This window comes from Oncorhynchus mykiss, chromosome 2 (assembly GCF_057628025.1).
Source record: "Oncorhynchus mykiss isolate SJ-2025 chromosome 2, ASM5762802v1, whole genome shotgun sequence".
NCBI lineage: Eukaryota > Metazoa > Chordata > Actinopteri > Salmoniformes > Salmonidae > Oncorhynchus > Oncorhynchus mykiss.
In genome coordinates, this window is record NC_143023.1 from 46,203,884 (window position 1) to 46,220,238 (window position 16,355).

Genomic DNA, 16,355 nt, shown 5'->3' on the forward strand with positions numbered 1-16,355 from the left:
ATCTCCGTCCCAGTCTCAGGTCTTTTGCAGACTCCATCAGGTTTTCTTCCAGAATGGTCCTGTATTTGGCTCCATCCATCTTCCCATCAATTTTAACCATCTTCACTGTCCCTGCTGAAGAAAAGCAGGCCCAAACCATGATGCTGCCACCACCATGTTTGACAGTGGGGATGGTGTGTTCAGCTGTGTTGCTTTTACGCCAAACATAACGTTTTGCATTGTTGACAAAAAGTTCAATTTTGGTTTCATCTGACCAGAGCACCTTCTTCCACATGTTTGGTGTGTCTCCCAGGTGGTTTGTGGCAAACTTTAAACTACACTTTTTATGGATATCTTTAAGAAATGGCTTTCTTCTTGCCACTCTTCCATAAAGGCCAGATTTGTGCAATATACGACTGATTGTTGTCCTATGGACAGAGTCTCCCACCTCAGCTGTAGATCTCTGCAGTTCATCCAGAGTGATCATGGGCCTCTTGGCTGCATCTCTGATCAGTCTTCTCCTTGTATGAGCTGAAAGTTTAGAGGGACGGCCAGGTCTTGGTAGATTTGCAGTGGTCTGATACTCCTTCCATTTCAATATTATCGCTTGCACAGTGCTCCTTGGGATGTTTAAAGCTTGGGAAATCTTTTTGTATCCAAATCCGGCTTTAAACTTCTTCACAACAGTATCTCGGACCTGCCTGGTGTGTTCCTTGTTCTTCATGATGCTCTCTGCGCTTTTAACGGACCTCTGAGACTATCACAGTGCAGGTGCATTTATACGGAGACATGATTACACACAGGTGGATTGTATTTATCATCATTAGTCATTTAGGTCAACATTGGATCATTCAGAGATCCTCACTGAACTTCTGGAGAGAGTTTGCTGCACTGAAAGTAAAGGGGCTGAATAATTTTGCACGCCCAATTTTTCAGTTTTTGATTTGTTAAAAAAGTTTGAAATATCCAATAAATGTCATTCCACTTCATGATTGTGTCCCACTTGTTGTTGATTCTTCACAAAAAAAATTCAGTTTTATATCTTTATGTTTGAAGCCTGAAATGTGGCAAAAGGTCGCAAAGTTCAAGGGGGCCGAATACTTTCGCAAGGCACTGTAAGTCCAAATGTTCGATTTTTGGTTCCAACCGCCATGCAGAGTAGGTGAACGGATGATCTCCGCATGTGTGGTTCCCACCTTGAAGCATAGAGTATGAACTGTGATTTCTTGTGATTTGCTGGTGACACTGTCAGTGATATATTTATAATTCAAGGCACACTTAACCAGCATGGCTACCACAGCATTCTGCAGCATTACACCCATCCCATCTTGTTTGCGCTTAGTTGGACTATGATTTGTTTTTCAACAGGACAATGACACAACACACCTCCAGGCTGTGCTATTTGATCAATAAGGAGAGTGATGGAGTGCTGCATCAGATGACCTGGCCTCCACAGTCACCCGGCCTCAACCCAACTGAGATGGTTTGGGATGAGTTGGACCGCAGAGTGAAGGAAAAGCAGCCAACAAGAGCTCAGCATATGTGGAAACTCTTTCAATACTGTTGGAAAAGCATTCCAGGTGAAGCTGGTTGAGAGAATGCCAAGAGTGTGCAAAGCTGTCATCAAGGCAAAGGGTGGCTACTTTGAAGAATCTCAAATATAAAATATATTTTGATTTGTTTAACACTTTTTTTGTTTACTATATGATTCCATATGTGTTATTTCATAGTTTTGATGTCTTCACTATTAGAACATAGTAAAAATAAAGAACAACCCTTGAATGAGTAGGTGTGTCCAAACTTTTGACTGGTACTGCATGTTCTATCCATCTTGTAAAAAGAACAAATATGCCAGCCAGCACACCATGGTCCTGTCTGACTTGAAGTAGATCCCATGCGAATCAGAAAATCCTCACTACTAAAAGGTGATGGGAGCCTAATAGGTTGTGTGCCTCTTAGTCTTTATCATGTACAGTATATTCATTTGCCCGGTATCTAAGGGCTCTTTTCAATCCGCATTGTGGAAATTCAGCTTTACAGCGTGATTAAAATTTAAAGGCAATGTTCCCACTTTTAGCGGAGATGGTAAACGTTTGTTATGTCGGCTCAATCAAAAATGACCTTAAAATGTATATAGCGGAATCTGTAATGGTTCAGTTTTATAGAAGGTTATGAGATTTCCATCCATAATGTGACTATTTGGATTGATGATGAATTGATGCTTAACACAGCCTCTTTTATGTCACCATATTGAGGCGTGTTACACATTTTCTATCTGTGGTCCCATTCCCCACTTACCCAGTGCCCGTAGCTCCATGGTGACATCCAGGTAGCCGTGCTCGGCGCTGTAGTAGCTAGCCTCCTGAAGGGCCTTCATCCTGGCCTTGCACAGCCGTGGGATGCCCCCCTCAGACGGGCACCCAGGGGATGGAGGAGGCAGGCTGGGGAGAGGGTAGGCGTCCTCCCCTTCCACCCCTTCAGCTAGGATCTCTTCGAGGGAGAGGACGTCCTCTTTGACCTGCTGGGGCTGGGTGAGCAGTTTGCGCAACACGTTCCTGTTGGAGAGCGAGACAGGTGGAGGGAGGGAGAACGAGAAAGGGAGAGAGGGACGGAGGGAGGGAGAGAGGGCAGCAGGGGGAGTAGATGATAGGGAGGGCGAGGGAGAGAGAAAGTGAATCAGTGGAGGTTTACTTGGGCAAAAGCTATCATGCACATATAGCTACATTAATGGAGTCCGCTACACATAGCCACAATTTCCACTCAAAGTTCCATGAAATGCAAAGGTATAGCTTCTCTTAAATTATATAATATGTCACAATTATACAGGCATCCACGCGTTGAGTCTACATCCTGATCCCCTAACACACACACACACACACACACACACACACACACACACACACACACACACACACACACACACACACACACACACACACACACACACACACACACACACACACACAACAGGTGGAGCACTCTACACTCTTCAACAGTTGGTTTCTGACAGATGGGCTATGGATGGAATGAAGCCCCTGATCCCACCCCTACATCCCCTTAAACACACACACACACACACACACACCCTTCTTCTAACCCCCTTATCCCATATGCCAGGGGTAGTAAGTCAAGTATATGACAAATAACAGGGCTAGTACGGTTAACATAGGCTACATCTGACTACTCTCAAGTATTTCTTTCCTACCCTTACTTAGAATGACAACACATTATAGGGAATTCCAATTCCATGGTGTTGCTTTCACTTATTCCAACAATGACTTTTTACACTACTGAGCCAAACCAAGCCTAGTCAAACCAAGCTGTAGAGCAGTACTGAGCTGGCCTGGTTACGCGTTCACTATAGTTGCTGTGAAAAGAACATATCTGAGCCAGCATAGTTTGGTTGGGTTGGTACAATAGTGTGATAAGGGTTCTTCAGACGGTCCTCCTCGTACCTGTGTCCGTGCGCTGCGGCGTGACTGAAGCAGTTCATGTCCTCATAGAGTGATGATGTCAAAGCATTGCCATCATGGGTCTTGGACAGAGGGTCTGCCCCCCTGGTGAGGAGCAGGCTCACCATCTCATAGTTCCCTGGAGGCAAGGAAATCAAAGGGTTAATAGCTCAAAACGGATTTGTGCAACTCTGATCTGACAAAAACAGTGAAACACCTTTGAACTAGAATCAAGGATGATAAAATATCACACTTACAATGTACGACTTATAGACTTGCTCGTGTATATACACAAACATAAACACTCACTCACATACTTGTTGGGAGCGTCCAGACTGTCGCAAGCCGTGTGTGGTTTGTGTGTGTGTGTGTGTGTGTGTGTCCCTATCTGCAGCTTCTCAGATACCTGTGTGCCCCCCCCCCCGCACACACACACACCTAACGACAGACAGTGTGTTCATTCACTCCTAAACACTTATTCCCTCCCTACCTAATTCCTTCCATCCCTTATTAATTATCTGAATTCATTCCTCACTATCCCTCCTTCAGTCAATCTCACACTCCTTCCCTCATATTCCTCCCTCGCACTAGTAACTGACCTCAGTAAATCAGAGCCAGCTTAACTTCTGTTGCTGTACAGAGTTACTGTACTGAGAAGAGCCCTATTCTACGAATGAGGTTTTCGGAGTTAGCAAGGTAACCTTTGTCAACTGAGTTCAACTCAGGATTAGTAGTAACATTAATTAACGTGATTCACCTTTCAGCAAGGAAACTGGAAGTGGTGTTGGAGGGCCAGTAGGAGGCACTCTTTCCTCTGGTCTAAAAAATATCCCAATGCCCCAGGGCAGTGATTGGGGACACTGCCCTGTGTAGGGTGCTGTCTTTCGGATGGGACGTTAAACGGGTGTCCTGACTCTCTACGGTCATTAAAGATCCCATGGCACTTATTGTAAGAGTAGGGTGTTAACCCCGGTGTCCTGGCTAAATTCCCAATCTGGCCATCAAACCATCACGGTCACCTAATAATCCCCAGTTTACAATTGGCTCATTCATCCCCCTCCTCTCCCCTGTAACTATTCCCCAGGTCGTTGCTGCAAATGAGAATGTGTTCTCAGTCAACTTACCTGGTAAAATAATGGATTAAAAAAATAAAAAATAAAAAAAACGAATCCTTCAGAACTAATCTGCTCCGGGGCAGACTAACTTGGGGCTTACTCTATTTATCCTGGGTGAAGTGTTGGAGCTGTGAGTTGAGGACCAATGAAATCAGATTCCCTCCCTCTCGCAAAGATGGTGTGATCATCGCCTTCTTTTTAATGTAATTTGAGGAAGATGGCAGATTAAATATTTTATTAATCAAATGTGGTTGTTTTTTGTGTTAAAAATAGTCATATTAAAATACCTATCACATAACACATTTAGAAATGAAAGAATGCATTTGAAACTTCAGCACAGTAAAACTTTTGCATGACTTAATACAATTATTTTATTGATAAGAGTGTGAAAAATGTGTTTGTGCTGTCGTGACTTCACTTTCATTAATCTGATGAGTTATTTATTTAATCCACTAACTATGTTTAATTGTTACCCGATTAAATTCATCAATTAACTCATTAAGAATTTGGGGCACCACTGAAGAGGTAATTCAAAGAGTTACCATCTACCGAATTTAACTCTACAAGGTCTTTACCTATAACATCCATAAAACAGTCAACATATTAATCATAACCTCTTATCATATCATCCTTCAAGAAGAGTCAACCTCCTGCATCTGCAAAAAACCCATCCTTACTCGTGAGTCAGTACTACACACATTTGTTGATTTATTTACTAGCTGACTAAATAATAACAGGATAACATACATACTTAATACATGAGACACTTGCGGACTTTTACAATATGGTGGCTTCTACACAATGCCATGGAGACGAAGAGAGAGAGAGAGAAAAATACACTTATTGTCGACACAGAACTATTCTCACAGTAATCATATAATTTGCACACGAATCGCCACCCATTTGGAGTAAGAAAACATTAATGTATTTATGTGTGAGTGCCTTTGTTCGGTCAGAACCAGCCCTCCTTAGGAAGGTTGTTGGCCTTTCAGCAGCAAGCTGTGTGGCTCTGATTGTCAGAAAGTGGTCTCCCCTTTCCCTTCTTCTACTGTTGTTCACTCTGGAAGATAGCTAGCCAGCCGTGTCCACGGTACCCATCGGTGATGAGCGTAGTAGGATAGTCTCACTTAGATTTGCTTTTCTAGATATTTGACTCAAGACAGCTAATCAGCTGTCTCAGTGGTTGTCTGAGAGGAGAGTTAGTTAACCCCCCCGTGTTGGTATTCAGGATTCGGACCATGAGACTGCAGCTCGCAGTCTCTCTGGTCTAAAGGAAGGTGAGTTTATTTCTTCCCCTCGTGTTGAGGTTCAAAGTTAAAACCATTTCAAACATGTAGCTCCCGCCTCACATTTCCTGGTCTGAGATTCAGAGTTCAAACCACTTTAGACGTGGGCTGCAACTCCCCATCTTTCCTGGTCTAATGTTAATTTCTGTGGGCAATCCTTTTATGCTCTTTGGCTGAAGGGCACGGTTCCATCAGGCTGACACACTCTTCTGACCTCACTCATGGTGTGGCTACTTACTGTGCAAAGTTCATAGGAGATAGAATCTCTTATACCTCCTATAATCGCATTCATATCTTTACTTCAATCATTTTTCACATTATATGCACAACGGATTAGATGAAAACTTTACAGATAAAGGGGATATACTTTCCAAGTTATAGTATTTTGACAATTTTTTATGACATCACAAAATAAAAACCTATATGAAATTAGTTTTCTATAGCTCACCACTGACCCTTCCCCACATTCTTATGTTAGAATTATTGTTCCAGTATCCACTTTGACTGTGTTAGAGTTTCGGAGGGAAAAACCTGTTAACAAAGATATTCCTCTGGTGGATTTTACTGGAGGGGGAGAAGGAGCACAACAGGGTGTGAACTGTCAAACCAGCCCAGTTCCCTCTCGCCTCTTCTGTGGGTGAGAAAAGGTCTGGATATTGTCAACCATTGCCAAGCTGATCTGATCCATTGTGATCCTCACAGGACAGTCATGACAGTGCATTGATAAGCACACCAAAGACAGCATTAACAATATGTTATAAAAGAAAGACGGCAGCTCTAACAGCCTATTTCGCACCATAGCCTACTGAATTTGTAAGGTAACGTCTTTCATTTTGATTTCGACACTAATAAAACTGTAGCACTGACTCGCCTATGGATTGATGTTTCAGCATCGTCTCAATGAAGAGTTCGGCGTTCAACTAGACAAATGTGACATGAATGCGCAGTTACAAGCCCAACTCGAGCAGGCTTGAGTAAATGGCAGATGCACGATCAATATCCACCTTTGTAAGCCTGAGCTGGAATGTAAAGCTGACTGAAGCTGGCTTGCTTTAGAAAACACTGAGTAGATCGTACACTGAGTAGATCTGAGTAGATCTAGCCATGGTATACCTCTCAGGTCTGACATATATTTCCATCACACACTTTTGAATGGATGCTTGTGTGTAAAAGTGTATGTGTGAGTGTTGAGTGAGATCTATATTGTGGTTTGTGTGTACGTGTGTGCGTGCTTGTGAGTGTGTGTGCGCACGTGTGTATGCCATGTGGCTGTTCCCGCTCGTGCCCGTGTGGTGCCCACCTGCTGCAGATGCCAGCTGAAGAGGGGTGTCTGCTGTGCTCTCCTGCCCGTTTCGGACGGCTGCCCCTTCCACGTTAGCCCCTGCATCCAACAGCAGCTGCCAACGCACACACACACCACACAGGGTAAGGGTTAGGCACAACATATTCTAATCTACAGTATACACCCTGTCTGTTGAGGTGGAAGAAGGTGAAGCAAATGATGATAGGTGTTTCTGTGAAAAAAGACATAAGGCCGGGATGCCAAAAAATGCAGATTATAAAGCGGTAGTTTGGGTGCTGATTGGCTGAAATGTGTATATTAGACAATATACCACGGGTATGATGCAAAAACCTTTGTTTACTATTTCATTGATGTTTGTAACCCGTTTATAATAGCAATAAGGCACCTCTAGGGCTTGTGGTATATGGCCAATATACCACACCCCCTTAGGCATTATTGCTTAATTAAAAACCTGTGTACTGACATTGACTTTTAAAGGTGATTTCTGCTTGTGCCAATATCTGTAGCGTTTAGAGCGAACATGATCTCCATGAACATAGAAAATTGGACATTCAAAATTGTCTTTAAAAGTATATCCTTGTGTGCAAGTTGCTAATCTGCATTGGATTGAATCCTGGCCTTTGAAGTGAATTGTTTTTTTTTTTTGGGGGGGGGGGGTTCCCTTTCTTCATCTGGAACTACATAAGGTGTGCCAATTAATAACTGTCTTTTCAGTCATTCATACCTGCACCACAGAGATGTGACCGTGCAGCACAGCGAAGGTAAGAGCCGCCCAGTGGCGACTGTCTGGGTGGACAGAGGGTTGTTTGGAAGAACAGGCAGGCACCTGGGCAGAAGAGAGAGGGAGAAGAGGTTAGGTATCAATGTCATGATAGATGTTTACTGTAATGCATTGTTCACAGCTGCAATTTTACATTTTTAATTTAGGGCTCAATTCAGTATATAGTGCTGAAGATCTGCATTGTAGCGAGACCTTCAGCGAAACGGATTGAATCGAGCCTTTAGTCTTAGTCCTATTCAGAGTGACTTTCAATCAGCACATTCTACTGAGGTACACCAGGGCCAGCCGGTCAAGGCCCGCCCTTGTCAAATGAACATCAGATTTTACTTTTCACAGCAAGTTAGGAGAATTTACGCAGCAGGTTAGAATAATTAACGTAGCAGGTTAAAAGTCACGACCCCAACTATCATTTGGGTCGTCACTCGTTTCTTGTGTGATATATGTGGTTTATTGATAGCAACACTGTTCCCTACTATAGGCAGTTAGCTGCCTAGTGAATGCAACATTGTTACTCTCCGACGTGAATAGTTGGCAACGATGTTTAGTTTCCAATTGCTACACAATAAGCTCAACTGAAATGCAACAATTGCGCATGATACACAGCCCTGTTTCTTTGTCTTCAAGAAGGCGTGATCTTGAGGCCGTCTTTACTCTGCTTTGGAGAAAGAATTCCGTCTCGGAGAAACGGGGATAATCAATACAATCTTTTCTAATTTTGTTAAATTTGGGCACACTTAGCTGGCATTTACCAGCTACCAGAAACCCTGCTCAAGAGTAACCAATCAGAGCAGGGAAAAAAAGCCTTACCGCCACATCTAGGTTGGCCCCGGCATCAATCAACATCTGGACCAGAGCTTCATCTCCCGCTGAGCACGCATACATTAGAGGGGTCATACCCTGCAGAGAGAGAGAGAGGTCGAGAGAGGTCGAGAGAGAGAGAGGTCGAGAGAGAGAATGAGTGAGAGACAGAGAGAGAGAAAGAGAGAGACAGAGAGAGAGAAAATGAGAGAGAGAGAGAATGAGAGAGAGACAGTGAGAGAGAAAGAGAGAGAATGAGAAAGAGATAGAATGAGAGAGAGAGAGAGAGAGAGAGAGAGAGAGAGAGAGAGGATGTAATGCTTTGTTTAGAATATGATCTACCAACTGCAGCACGTTAGACCTCAAAGTTCACACAAAATGAGCACATCCACACACCTACCTTCAGCACACACACACACACAACCTGCTCAACCCCTCACTCTCTCTCAATACCTGGTCATCCATGCTGTTTACCCCGTCAGGCCCCAGCAGGTCGATGGCCTGGCCAATCAGGTCGGTGCGTCCACAGTTGAGCATGCGGAAGCCCAGGTCCAAGTGAAACTTATCAGTGGCCGCCTTGGAGTCCAGACGCTTGAAAGAACTAAAACAACACTCAGGCCTGGGAGAGAAACAGCGGGAAGGGGGAAAGACAGAAGAAGATGAAGAAAAAGAAGAAGGACAACAGAAAGAGAGGACGGGAGAGACAAATGGAGGAGAAAAAGGTTAGGGTTAGGTTAGTCAGTGTTCATCAACCACCTAATGTGGTGGAGCAGTTAAATACCTTAACAATGTTTATTTGAGGAGGATGATGTCTAGACTAGACATATGGTGTTAATCTAACTAGGCTGAGACCTTTTAAAGGGGACAGAAATAAAGTTTTGATGACTGATAAAGTAATGTGTTGATGATTTAACTAGCTAATTTGACAGAAGCAAAATATAAGTGAGAGACATATCTTTAAGCCTTTCCTCCATCAGTTGATCTACTGTAGCATCAGGTCTCCTCTGTCAATATAATCGTATTCATTGTGATCAAAAAGGCAAAACTGTTCCAAAATCAGAAGTATGGTGCAGCGAGCAGTATCAGTGTTTCCTGCCACGACCAATCAGATTACAGGGTCAGGAGGAAATTAACATTCAAAACTTGACAACATAATTTGAGGCAAAGGGCATTTCAATAGACTTTTAAAAAAATGACTTAGTACATTGTCCAGGACATAGATTAAAACAAGTAGTTGCACCGGAAAAACTGGGATAAAGTGGAAAAATATAATAAGTGTGGAGAACAACAGTAGTGATCTTGCTGACACAAGCACACTAATTACCCTATATGTTAGCATATTGCAAAGATTGAGAAAACTTACAATAGCTATTGTGAAAGACCAAATAAGTTCTATAGATATGCAGGAAATGTTACTTGGTCAAAGTCAAAAATATTTACCGGAGCCTGCATTTGGGCTTATTTTAATTATTGTTCATCAAGATACAGTTGAAGTCGGAAGTTACCATTCACTAATGTTGGAGATATTAAAACTCATCTTTTAACCACTCCACAAATGTCTTGTTAACAAACTATAGTTTTGGCAAGTGGGTTAGGACATCTACTTTGTGCACGACAAGTAATTTTTCCAACAATTGTTTACAGACAGATTATTTCACTTATAATTCACTGTATCAGATGTCTTGTGGGTCAGAAGTTTACATACACTAAGTTTTTAAAATTTAATTTACCTTTATTTAACTAGGCAAGTCAGTTAAGAACAAATTCTTATTTTCAATGACGGCATAGGTTAACTGCCTGTTCAGGGGCAGAACGACAGATTTGTACCTTGTCAGCTCGGGGGTTTGAACTTGCAACCTTCCGGTTACTAGTCCAACGCTCTAACCACTAGGCTACGCTGCCGCCCAGCGCTCTGCCTTTAAACAGCTTGGAAAATTCCAGAAAATGATGTCATGGCTTTAGAAGTGTCTGACAGGCTATTTGACATCATTTGAGTCATTTGGAGGTGTACCTGTGGATGTATTTAAAGGCCTACCTTCAAAATCAGTGCCTCTTTGCTTGACATCATGGGAAAATCAAAACAAATTAGCCAAGACCTCAGAAAAGAATTGTAGACCTCCACAAGTCTGGTTCATCCTTGGGAGCAATTTCCAAACGCCTGAAGGTACCACGTTCATCTGTACAAACAATAGTAGGCAGGTATAAATACCACGGGACCACTCAGCCTTCATACCGCTCAGGAAGGAGACGCGTTCTGTCTCCTAGAGATGCTATAAAAAGTTGTGCTATAAATTCTCAGACAGCCCAAAGATTCCTAGATGCCTTTCCAGACTCCCTCTGCCTACCCAAGGACGTCAGAGGACAAAAATCAGTTAACCACCTAACCGAGGAACTCAATTTAACCTTGCGCAATACCCTAGATGCAGTTGCACCCCTAAAAACTAAAAACATTTGTCATAAGAAACTAGCTCCCTGGTATACAGAAATACCCGAGCTCTGAAGCAAGCTTCCAGAAAATTGGAACGGAAATGGCGCCACACAACACTGGAAGTCTTCCGACTAGCTTGGAAAGACAGTACTGTGCAGTATCGAAGAGCCCTCACTGTTGCTCAATCATCCTATTTTTTTTCCAACTTACTTGAAGAAAATAAGAACAATCCAAAATTTATTTTTGATATTGTCGCAAAGCTAACTAAAAAGATGTATTCCCCAAGAGAGGATGGCTTTCACTTCAGCAGTAATAAATTCATGAACTTCTTTGAGGAAAAGATCATGATCATGAGAAAGCAAATTACGGACTCCTCTTTAAATCTGCGTCAGTCTGGTTTTAGACCCCATCATAGCACTGAGACTGCACTTGTGAAGGTGGTAAATTACCTTTTAATGGCGTCAGACCGAGGCTCTGCATCTGTCCTCGTGCTCATAGATCTTAGTGCTGGTTTGATACCATCGATCACCACATTCTTTTGGAGAGATTGGAAACCCAAATTGGTCTAACCGGACAAGTTCTGGCCTGGTTTAGATCTTATCTGTCGGAAAGATATCAGTTTGTCTCTGTGAATGGTTTGTCCTCCAACAAATCAACTGTAAATTTTGGTGTTCCTCAAGGTTCCATTTTAGGACCACTATTGTTTTCACTATATATTTTACCTCTTGGTGATGTCATTCGGAAACATAATGTTAACTTTCACTGCTAAGCGGATGACACACAGCTGTACATTTCAATGAAACATGGCGAAGCCACAAAATTGCCCAAGCTGGAAGCATGTGTTTCAGACATAAGGAAGTGGATGTCTGCAAACGTTCTACTTTTAAACTCGGACAAAACAGAGATGCTTGTTCTAGGTCCCAAGAAACAAAGTGATCTTCTGTTGTATCTGACAATTAAATAGTTGTCTCAAATAAAACTGTGAAGGACCTCGGCGTTACTCTGGACCCTGATCTTTTGACGAACATATCAAGACCGTTTCAAGGACAGTTTTTTCCCATTTACGTAACATTGCAAAAATCAGAAATCTTCTGTCTAAAAATTATGCAGAAAAATGTATCCATGCTTTCGATACTTCTAGGTTAGACTACTGCAATGCTCTACTTTCCGGCTACCCAGATAAAGCACAAACAGGTTATATCCTTCCTGTTTGGCCCTGTCCGGGGGTGTCCTCGGATGGGGCCACAGTGTCTCCTGACCCCTCCTGTCTCAGCCTCCAGTATTTATGCTGCAGTAGTTTATGTGTCGGGGGGCTAGGGTCAGTTTGTTATATCTGGAGTACTTCTCCTGTCCTATTCGGTGTCCTGTGTGAATTTAAGTGTGCTCTCTCTAATTCTCTCTTTATTTCTCTCTCTTGGAGGACCTGAGCCCTAGGACCATGCCTCAGGACTACCTGACATGATGATTCCTTGCTGTCCCCAGTCCACCTGGCTGTGCTGCTGCTCCAGTTTCAACTGTTCTGCCTTATTATTATTGGACCATGCTGGTCATTTATGAACATTTGAACATCTTGGCCATGTTCTGTTATAATCTCCACCCGGCACAGCCAGAAGAGGACTGGCCATCCCACATAGCCTGGTTCCTCTCTAGGTTTCTTCCTAGGTTTTGTCCTTTCTATGGAGTTTTTCCTAGCCACCGTGCTTCTACACCTGCATTGCTTATCACATTTTCAAGCCCGGGATCTAGTTGGGCCACTCAAGGACATTTAGAGACTTGGTGGAGTGCGGCAGAGATGGTTGTCCTTCTGGAAGATTCTCCCATGTCCACAGAGGAACTCTGGAGCTCAGAGTGACCATCGGGTTTTGGTCACCTCCCTGACCAAGGTCCTTCTCCCCTGATTGCTCAGTTTGGCCGAGCGGCCAGCTCTAGGAAGAGTCTTGGCGGTTCCAAACTTATTCCATTTAAGAATGATGGAGGCCCCTGTGTTCTTGGGGACATTCAATGCTGCAGACATTTCCCCAGATCTGTGCCCCAACACAATCCTGTCTCGGAGCTCTATGGACAATTCCTTCAACCTCATGGCTTGGTTTTTGCTCTGACATGCACTGACATGCACTGGACCTTATATAGACAAGTGTGTGCATTTCCAAATCGTGTCCAATCAATTGAATTGACCAAAGGTGGACTCCTATCAAGTTGTAGAAACATCTCAAGGATGATCAACAGAAACAGGATGCACCTGTGCTCAATTTTGTGTCACAAAGCAAAGGGTCGGAATACTTACGTAAATAAGGTATATGGTTTTTTATATGTTCTAAATTTGCATTGTAATTATGGGTTAATGTGTGTAGATTGATGATGAATTTTTTTATACATTTTAGAATAACGCTGTAACGTAACAAAATCTGGAAAAAGTAAAGGGGTCTGAGTACTTTCCGAATGCAATGTAAATAAACTCAGCAAAAGAAAAACGTCCCTTTTTCTGGACCCGGTCTTTCAAAATTCGTAAAAATCCAAATAACTTTACAGATCTTCAATGTAAATGGTTTAAACACTGTTTCCCATGCTTCACGGAAACATGGCTCACTGGAGAGACACTATCGGAGTCGGTGCAGCCAACTGGTTTCTCCGCGCATTGCGCAGACAGAAACAAACATCTTTCTGGTAAGAAGAGGGGCAGGGGCGTATGCTTTATGGTTAACGTGACGTGGTGTGATCATAACAACATACAGATACTCAAGTCCTTCTGTTCACCTGATTTAGAATTCCTCACAATCAAATGTCGACCGCATTATCTACCAAGGGAATTCTCTTCGATTATAATCACAGCCGTATATATTCCGCCCCAAGCAGACACATCGATGGCTCTGAACGAACTTTATTTGACTCTTTGCAAACTGGAATCCATTTATCCAGAGGCTGCATTCATTGTAGCTGGGGATTTTAACAAGGCTAATCTGAAAACAAGACTCCCTAAATTTTATCAGCATATCGATTGTGCAGCCAGGGTTGGAAAAACCTTGGATCACTGCTATTCTAACTTCCGCGACGCATAGAAGGCCCTGCCCCGCCCTCCTTTCGGAAAAGCTGACCACGACTCCATTTTGTTGATCCCTGCCTACAGACAGAAACTAAAACAAGAAGCTCCCGCGCTGAGGTCTGTTCAACACTGGTCCGACCAATCTGATTCCACACTCCAAGACTGCTTCCATCACGTGGACTGGGATATGTTTCGTATTGCGTCAGACAACAACATTGACGAATACGCTGATTCGGTGAGCGAGTTCATTAGAACGTGCGTTGAAGATGTTGTTCCCATAGCAACGATTAAAACATTCACAAACCAGAAACCGTGGATTGATGGCAGCATTCGCGTGAAACTGAAAGCCCGAACCACTGCTTTTAATCAGGGCAAGGTGACCGGAAACATGACCGAATACAAACAGTGTAACTATTCCCTCCGCAAGGCAATCAAACAAGCCAAGCGTCAGTATAGAGACAAAGTAGAATCTCAATTCAACAGCTCAGACACAAGAGGTATGTGGCAGGGTCTACAGTCAATCACGGATTACAAAAAGAAAACCAGCCCAGTCACGGACCAGGATGTCTTGCTCCCAGGCAGACTAAATAACTTTTTTGCCCGCTTTGAGGACAATACAGTGCCACTGACACGGCCCGCAACTAAAACATGAGGACTCTCCTTCACTGCAGCCGACGTGAGGAAAACATTTAAACGTGTCAACCCTCGCAAGGCTGCATGCCCAGACGGCATCCCCAGCCGCGCCCTCAGAGCATGTGCAGACCAGCTGGCTGGTGTGTTTACGGACATATTCAATCAATCCCTATCCCAGTCTGTTGTTCCCACATGCTTCAAGAGGGCCACCATTGTTCCTGTTCCCAAGAAAGCTAAGGTAACTGAGCTAAACGACTACCGCCCCGTAGCACTCACTTCCGTCATCATGAAGTGCTTTGAGAGACTAGTCAAGGACCATATCACCTCCACCCTACCTGACACCCTAGACCCACTCCAATTTGCTTACCGCCACAGACGGTCCACAGACGATGCAATCTCAACCACACTGCCCTAACCCATCTGGACAAGAGGAATACCTATGTGAGAATGCTGTTCATCGACTACAGCACGGCATTTAACACCCTAGTGCCCTCCAAGCTCGTTATCAAGCTCGAGACCCTGGGTCTCGACCCCGCCCTGTGCAACTGGGTACTGGACTTCCTGACCGGCCGCCCCCAGGTGGTGAGGGTAGGCAACAACATTTCCACCCCGCTGATCCTCAACACTGGGGCCCCACAAGGGTGCGTTCTGAGCCCTCTCCTGTACTCCCTGTTCACCCTGCGTGGCCACGCATGCCTCCAACTCAATCATCAAGTTTGCGGACGACACAACAGTGGTAGGCTTGATTACCAACAACGACGAGACGGCCTACAGGGAGGAGGTGAGGGCCCTCGGAGTGTGGTGTCAGGAAAATAACCTCACACTCAACGTCAACAAAACTAAGGAGATGATTGTGGACTTCAGGAAACAGCAGAGGGAACACCCCCTATCCACATCGATGGAACAGTAGTGGAGAGGGTAGTAAGTTTTTCCTCGGCGTACACATCACAGACAAACTGAATTGGTCCACCCACACAGACAGCATCGTGAAGAAGGCGCAGCAGCGCCTATTCAACCTCAGGAGGCTGAAGAAATTCGGCTTGTCACCAAAAGCACTCACAAACTTCTACAGATGCACAATCGAGAGCATCCAGTCGGGCTGTATCACCGCCTGGTACGGCAACTGCTCCGCCCACAACCGTAAGGCTCTCCAGAGGGTAGTGAGGTCTGCACAACGCATCACCGGGGGCAAACTACCTGCCCTCCAGGACACCTACACCACCCGATGTCACAGGAAGGCCATAAAGATCATCAAGGACAACAACCACCCGAGCCACTGCCTGTTCACCCCGCTATCATCCAGAAGGCGAGGTCAGTACAGGTGCATCAAAGCTAGGACCGAGAGACTGAAAAACAGCTTCTATCTCAAGGCCATCAGACTGTTAAACAGCCACCACTAACACTGAGTGGCTGCTGCCAACACACTGACTCAACTCCAGCCACTTTAATAATGGGAATTGATGGGAAATGATGTAAAATATATCACTAGCCACTTTAAACAATGCTACCTAATACAATGTTTACATACCCTACATTATTC

The 16,355-nt window shown here is 44.0% G+C and overlaps 1 protein-coding gene across 1 annotated transcript in view; it reads right to left on the bottom strand.

The window, feature by feature from the left end:
- abtb2b (ankyrin repeat and BTB domain containing 2b) overlaps positions 1-16,355 on the bottom strand; it is a 152,407-nt gene that overhangs the window by 8,601 nt on the left and 127,451 nt on the right. Inside the window, exons 5-10 of the mRNA XM_021564060.3 lie at positions 9,168-9,333; positions 8,724-8,813; positions 7,860-7,961; positions 7,133-7,229; positions 3,435-3,570; positions 2,278-2,534 (exon numbers count right to left, since the gene is read on the bottom strand). Coding sequence (XP_021419735.1) covers positions 2,278-2,534; positions 3,435-3,570; positions 7,133-7,229; positions 7,860-7,961; positions 8,724-8,813; positions 9,168-9,333 — 848 coding nt within the window. The remainder of the gene's footprint in view (positions 1-2,277; positions 2,535-3,434; positions 3,571-7,132; positions 7,230-7,859; positions 7,962-8,723; positions 8,814-9,167; positions 9,334-16,355) is intronic.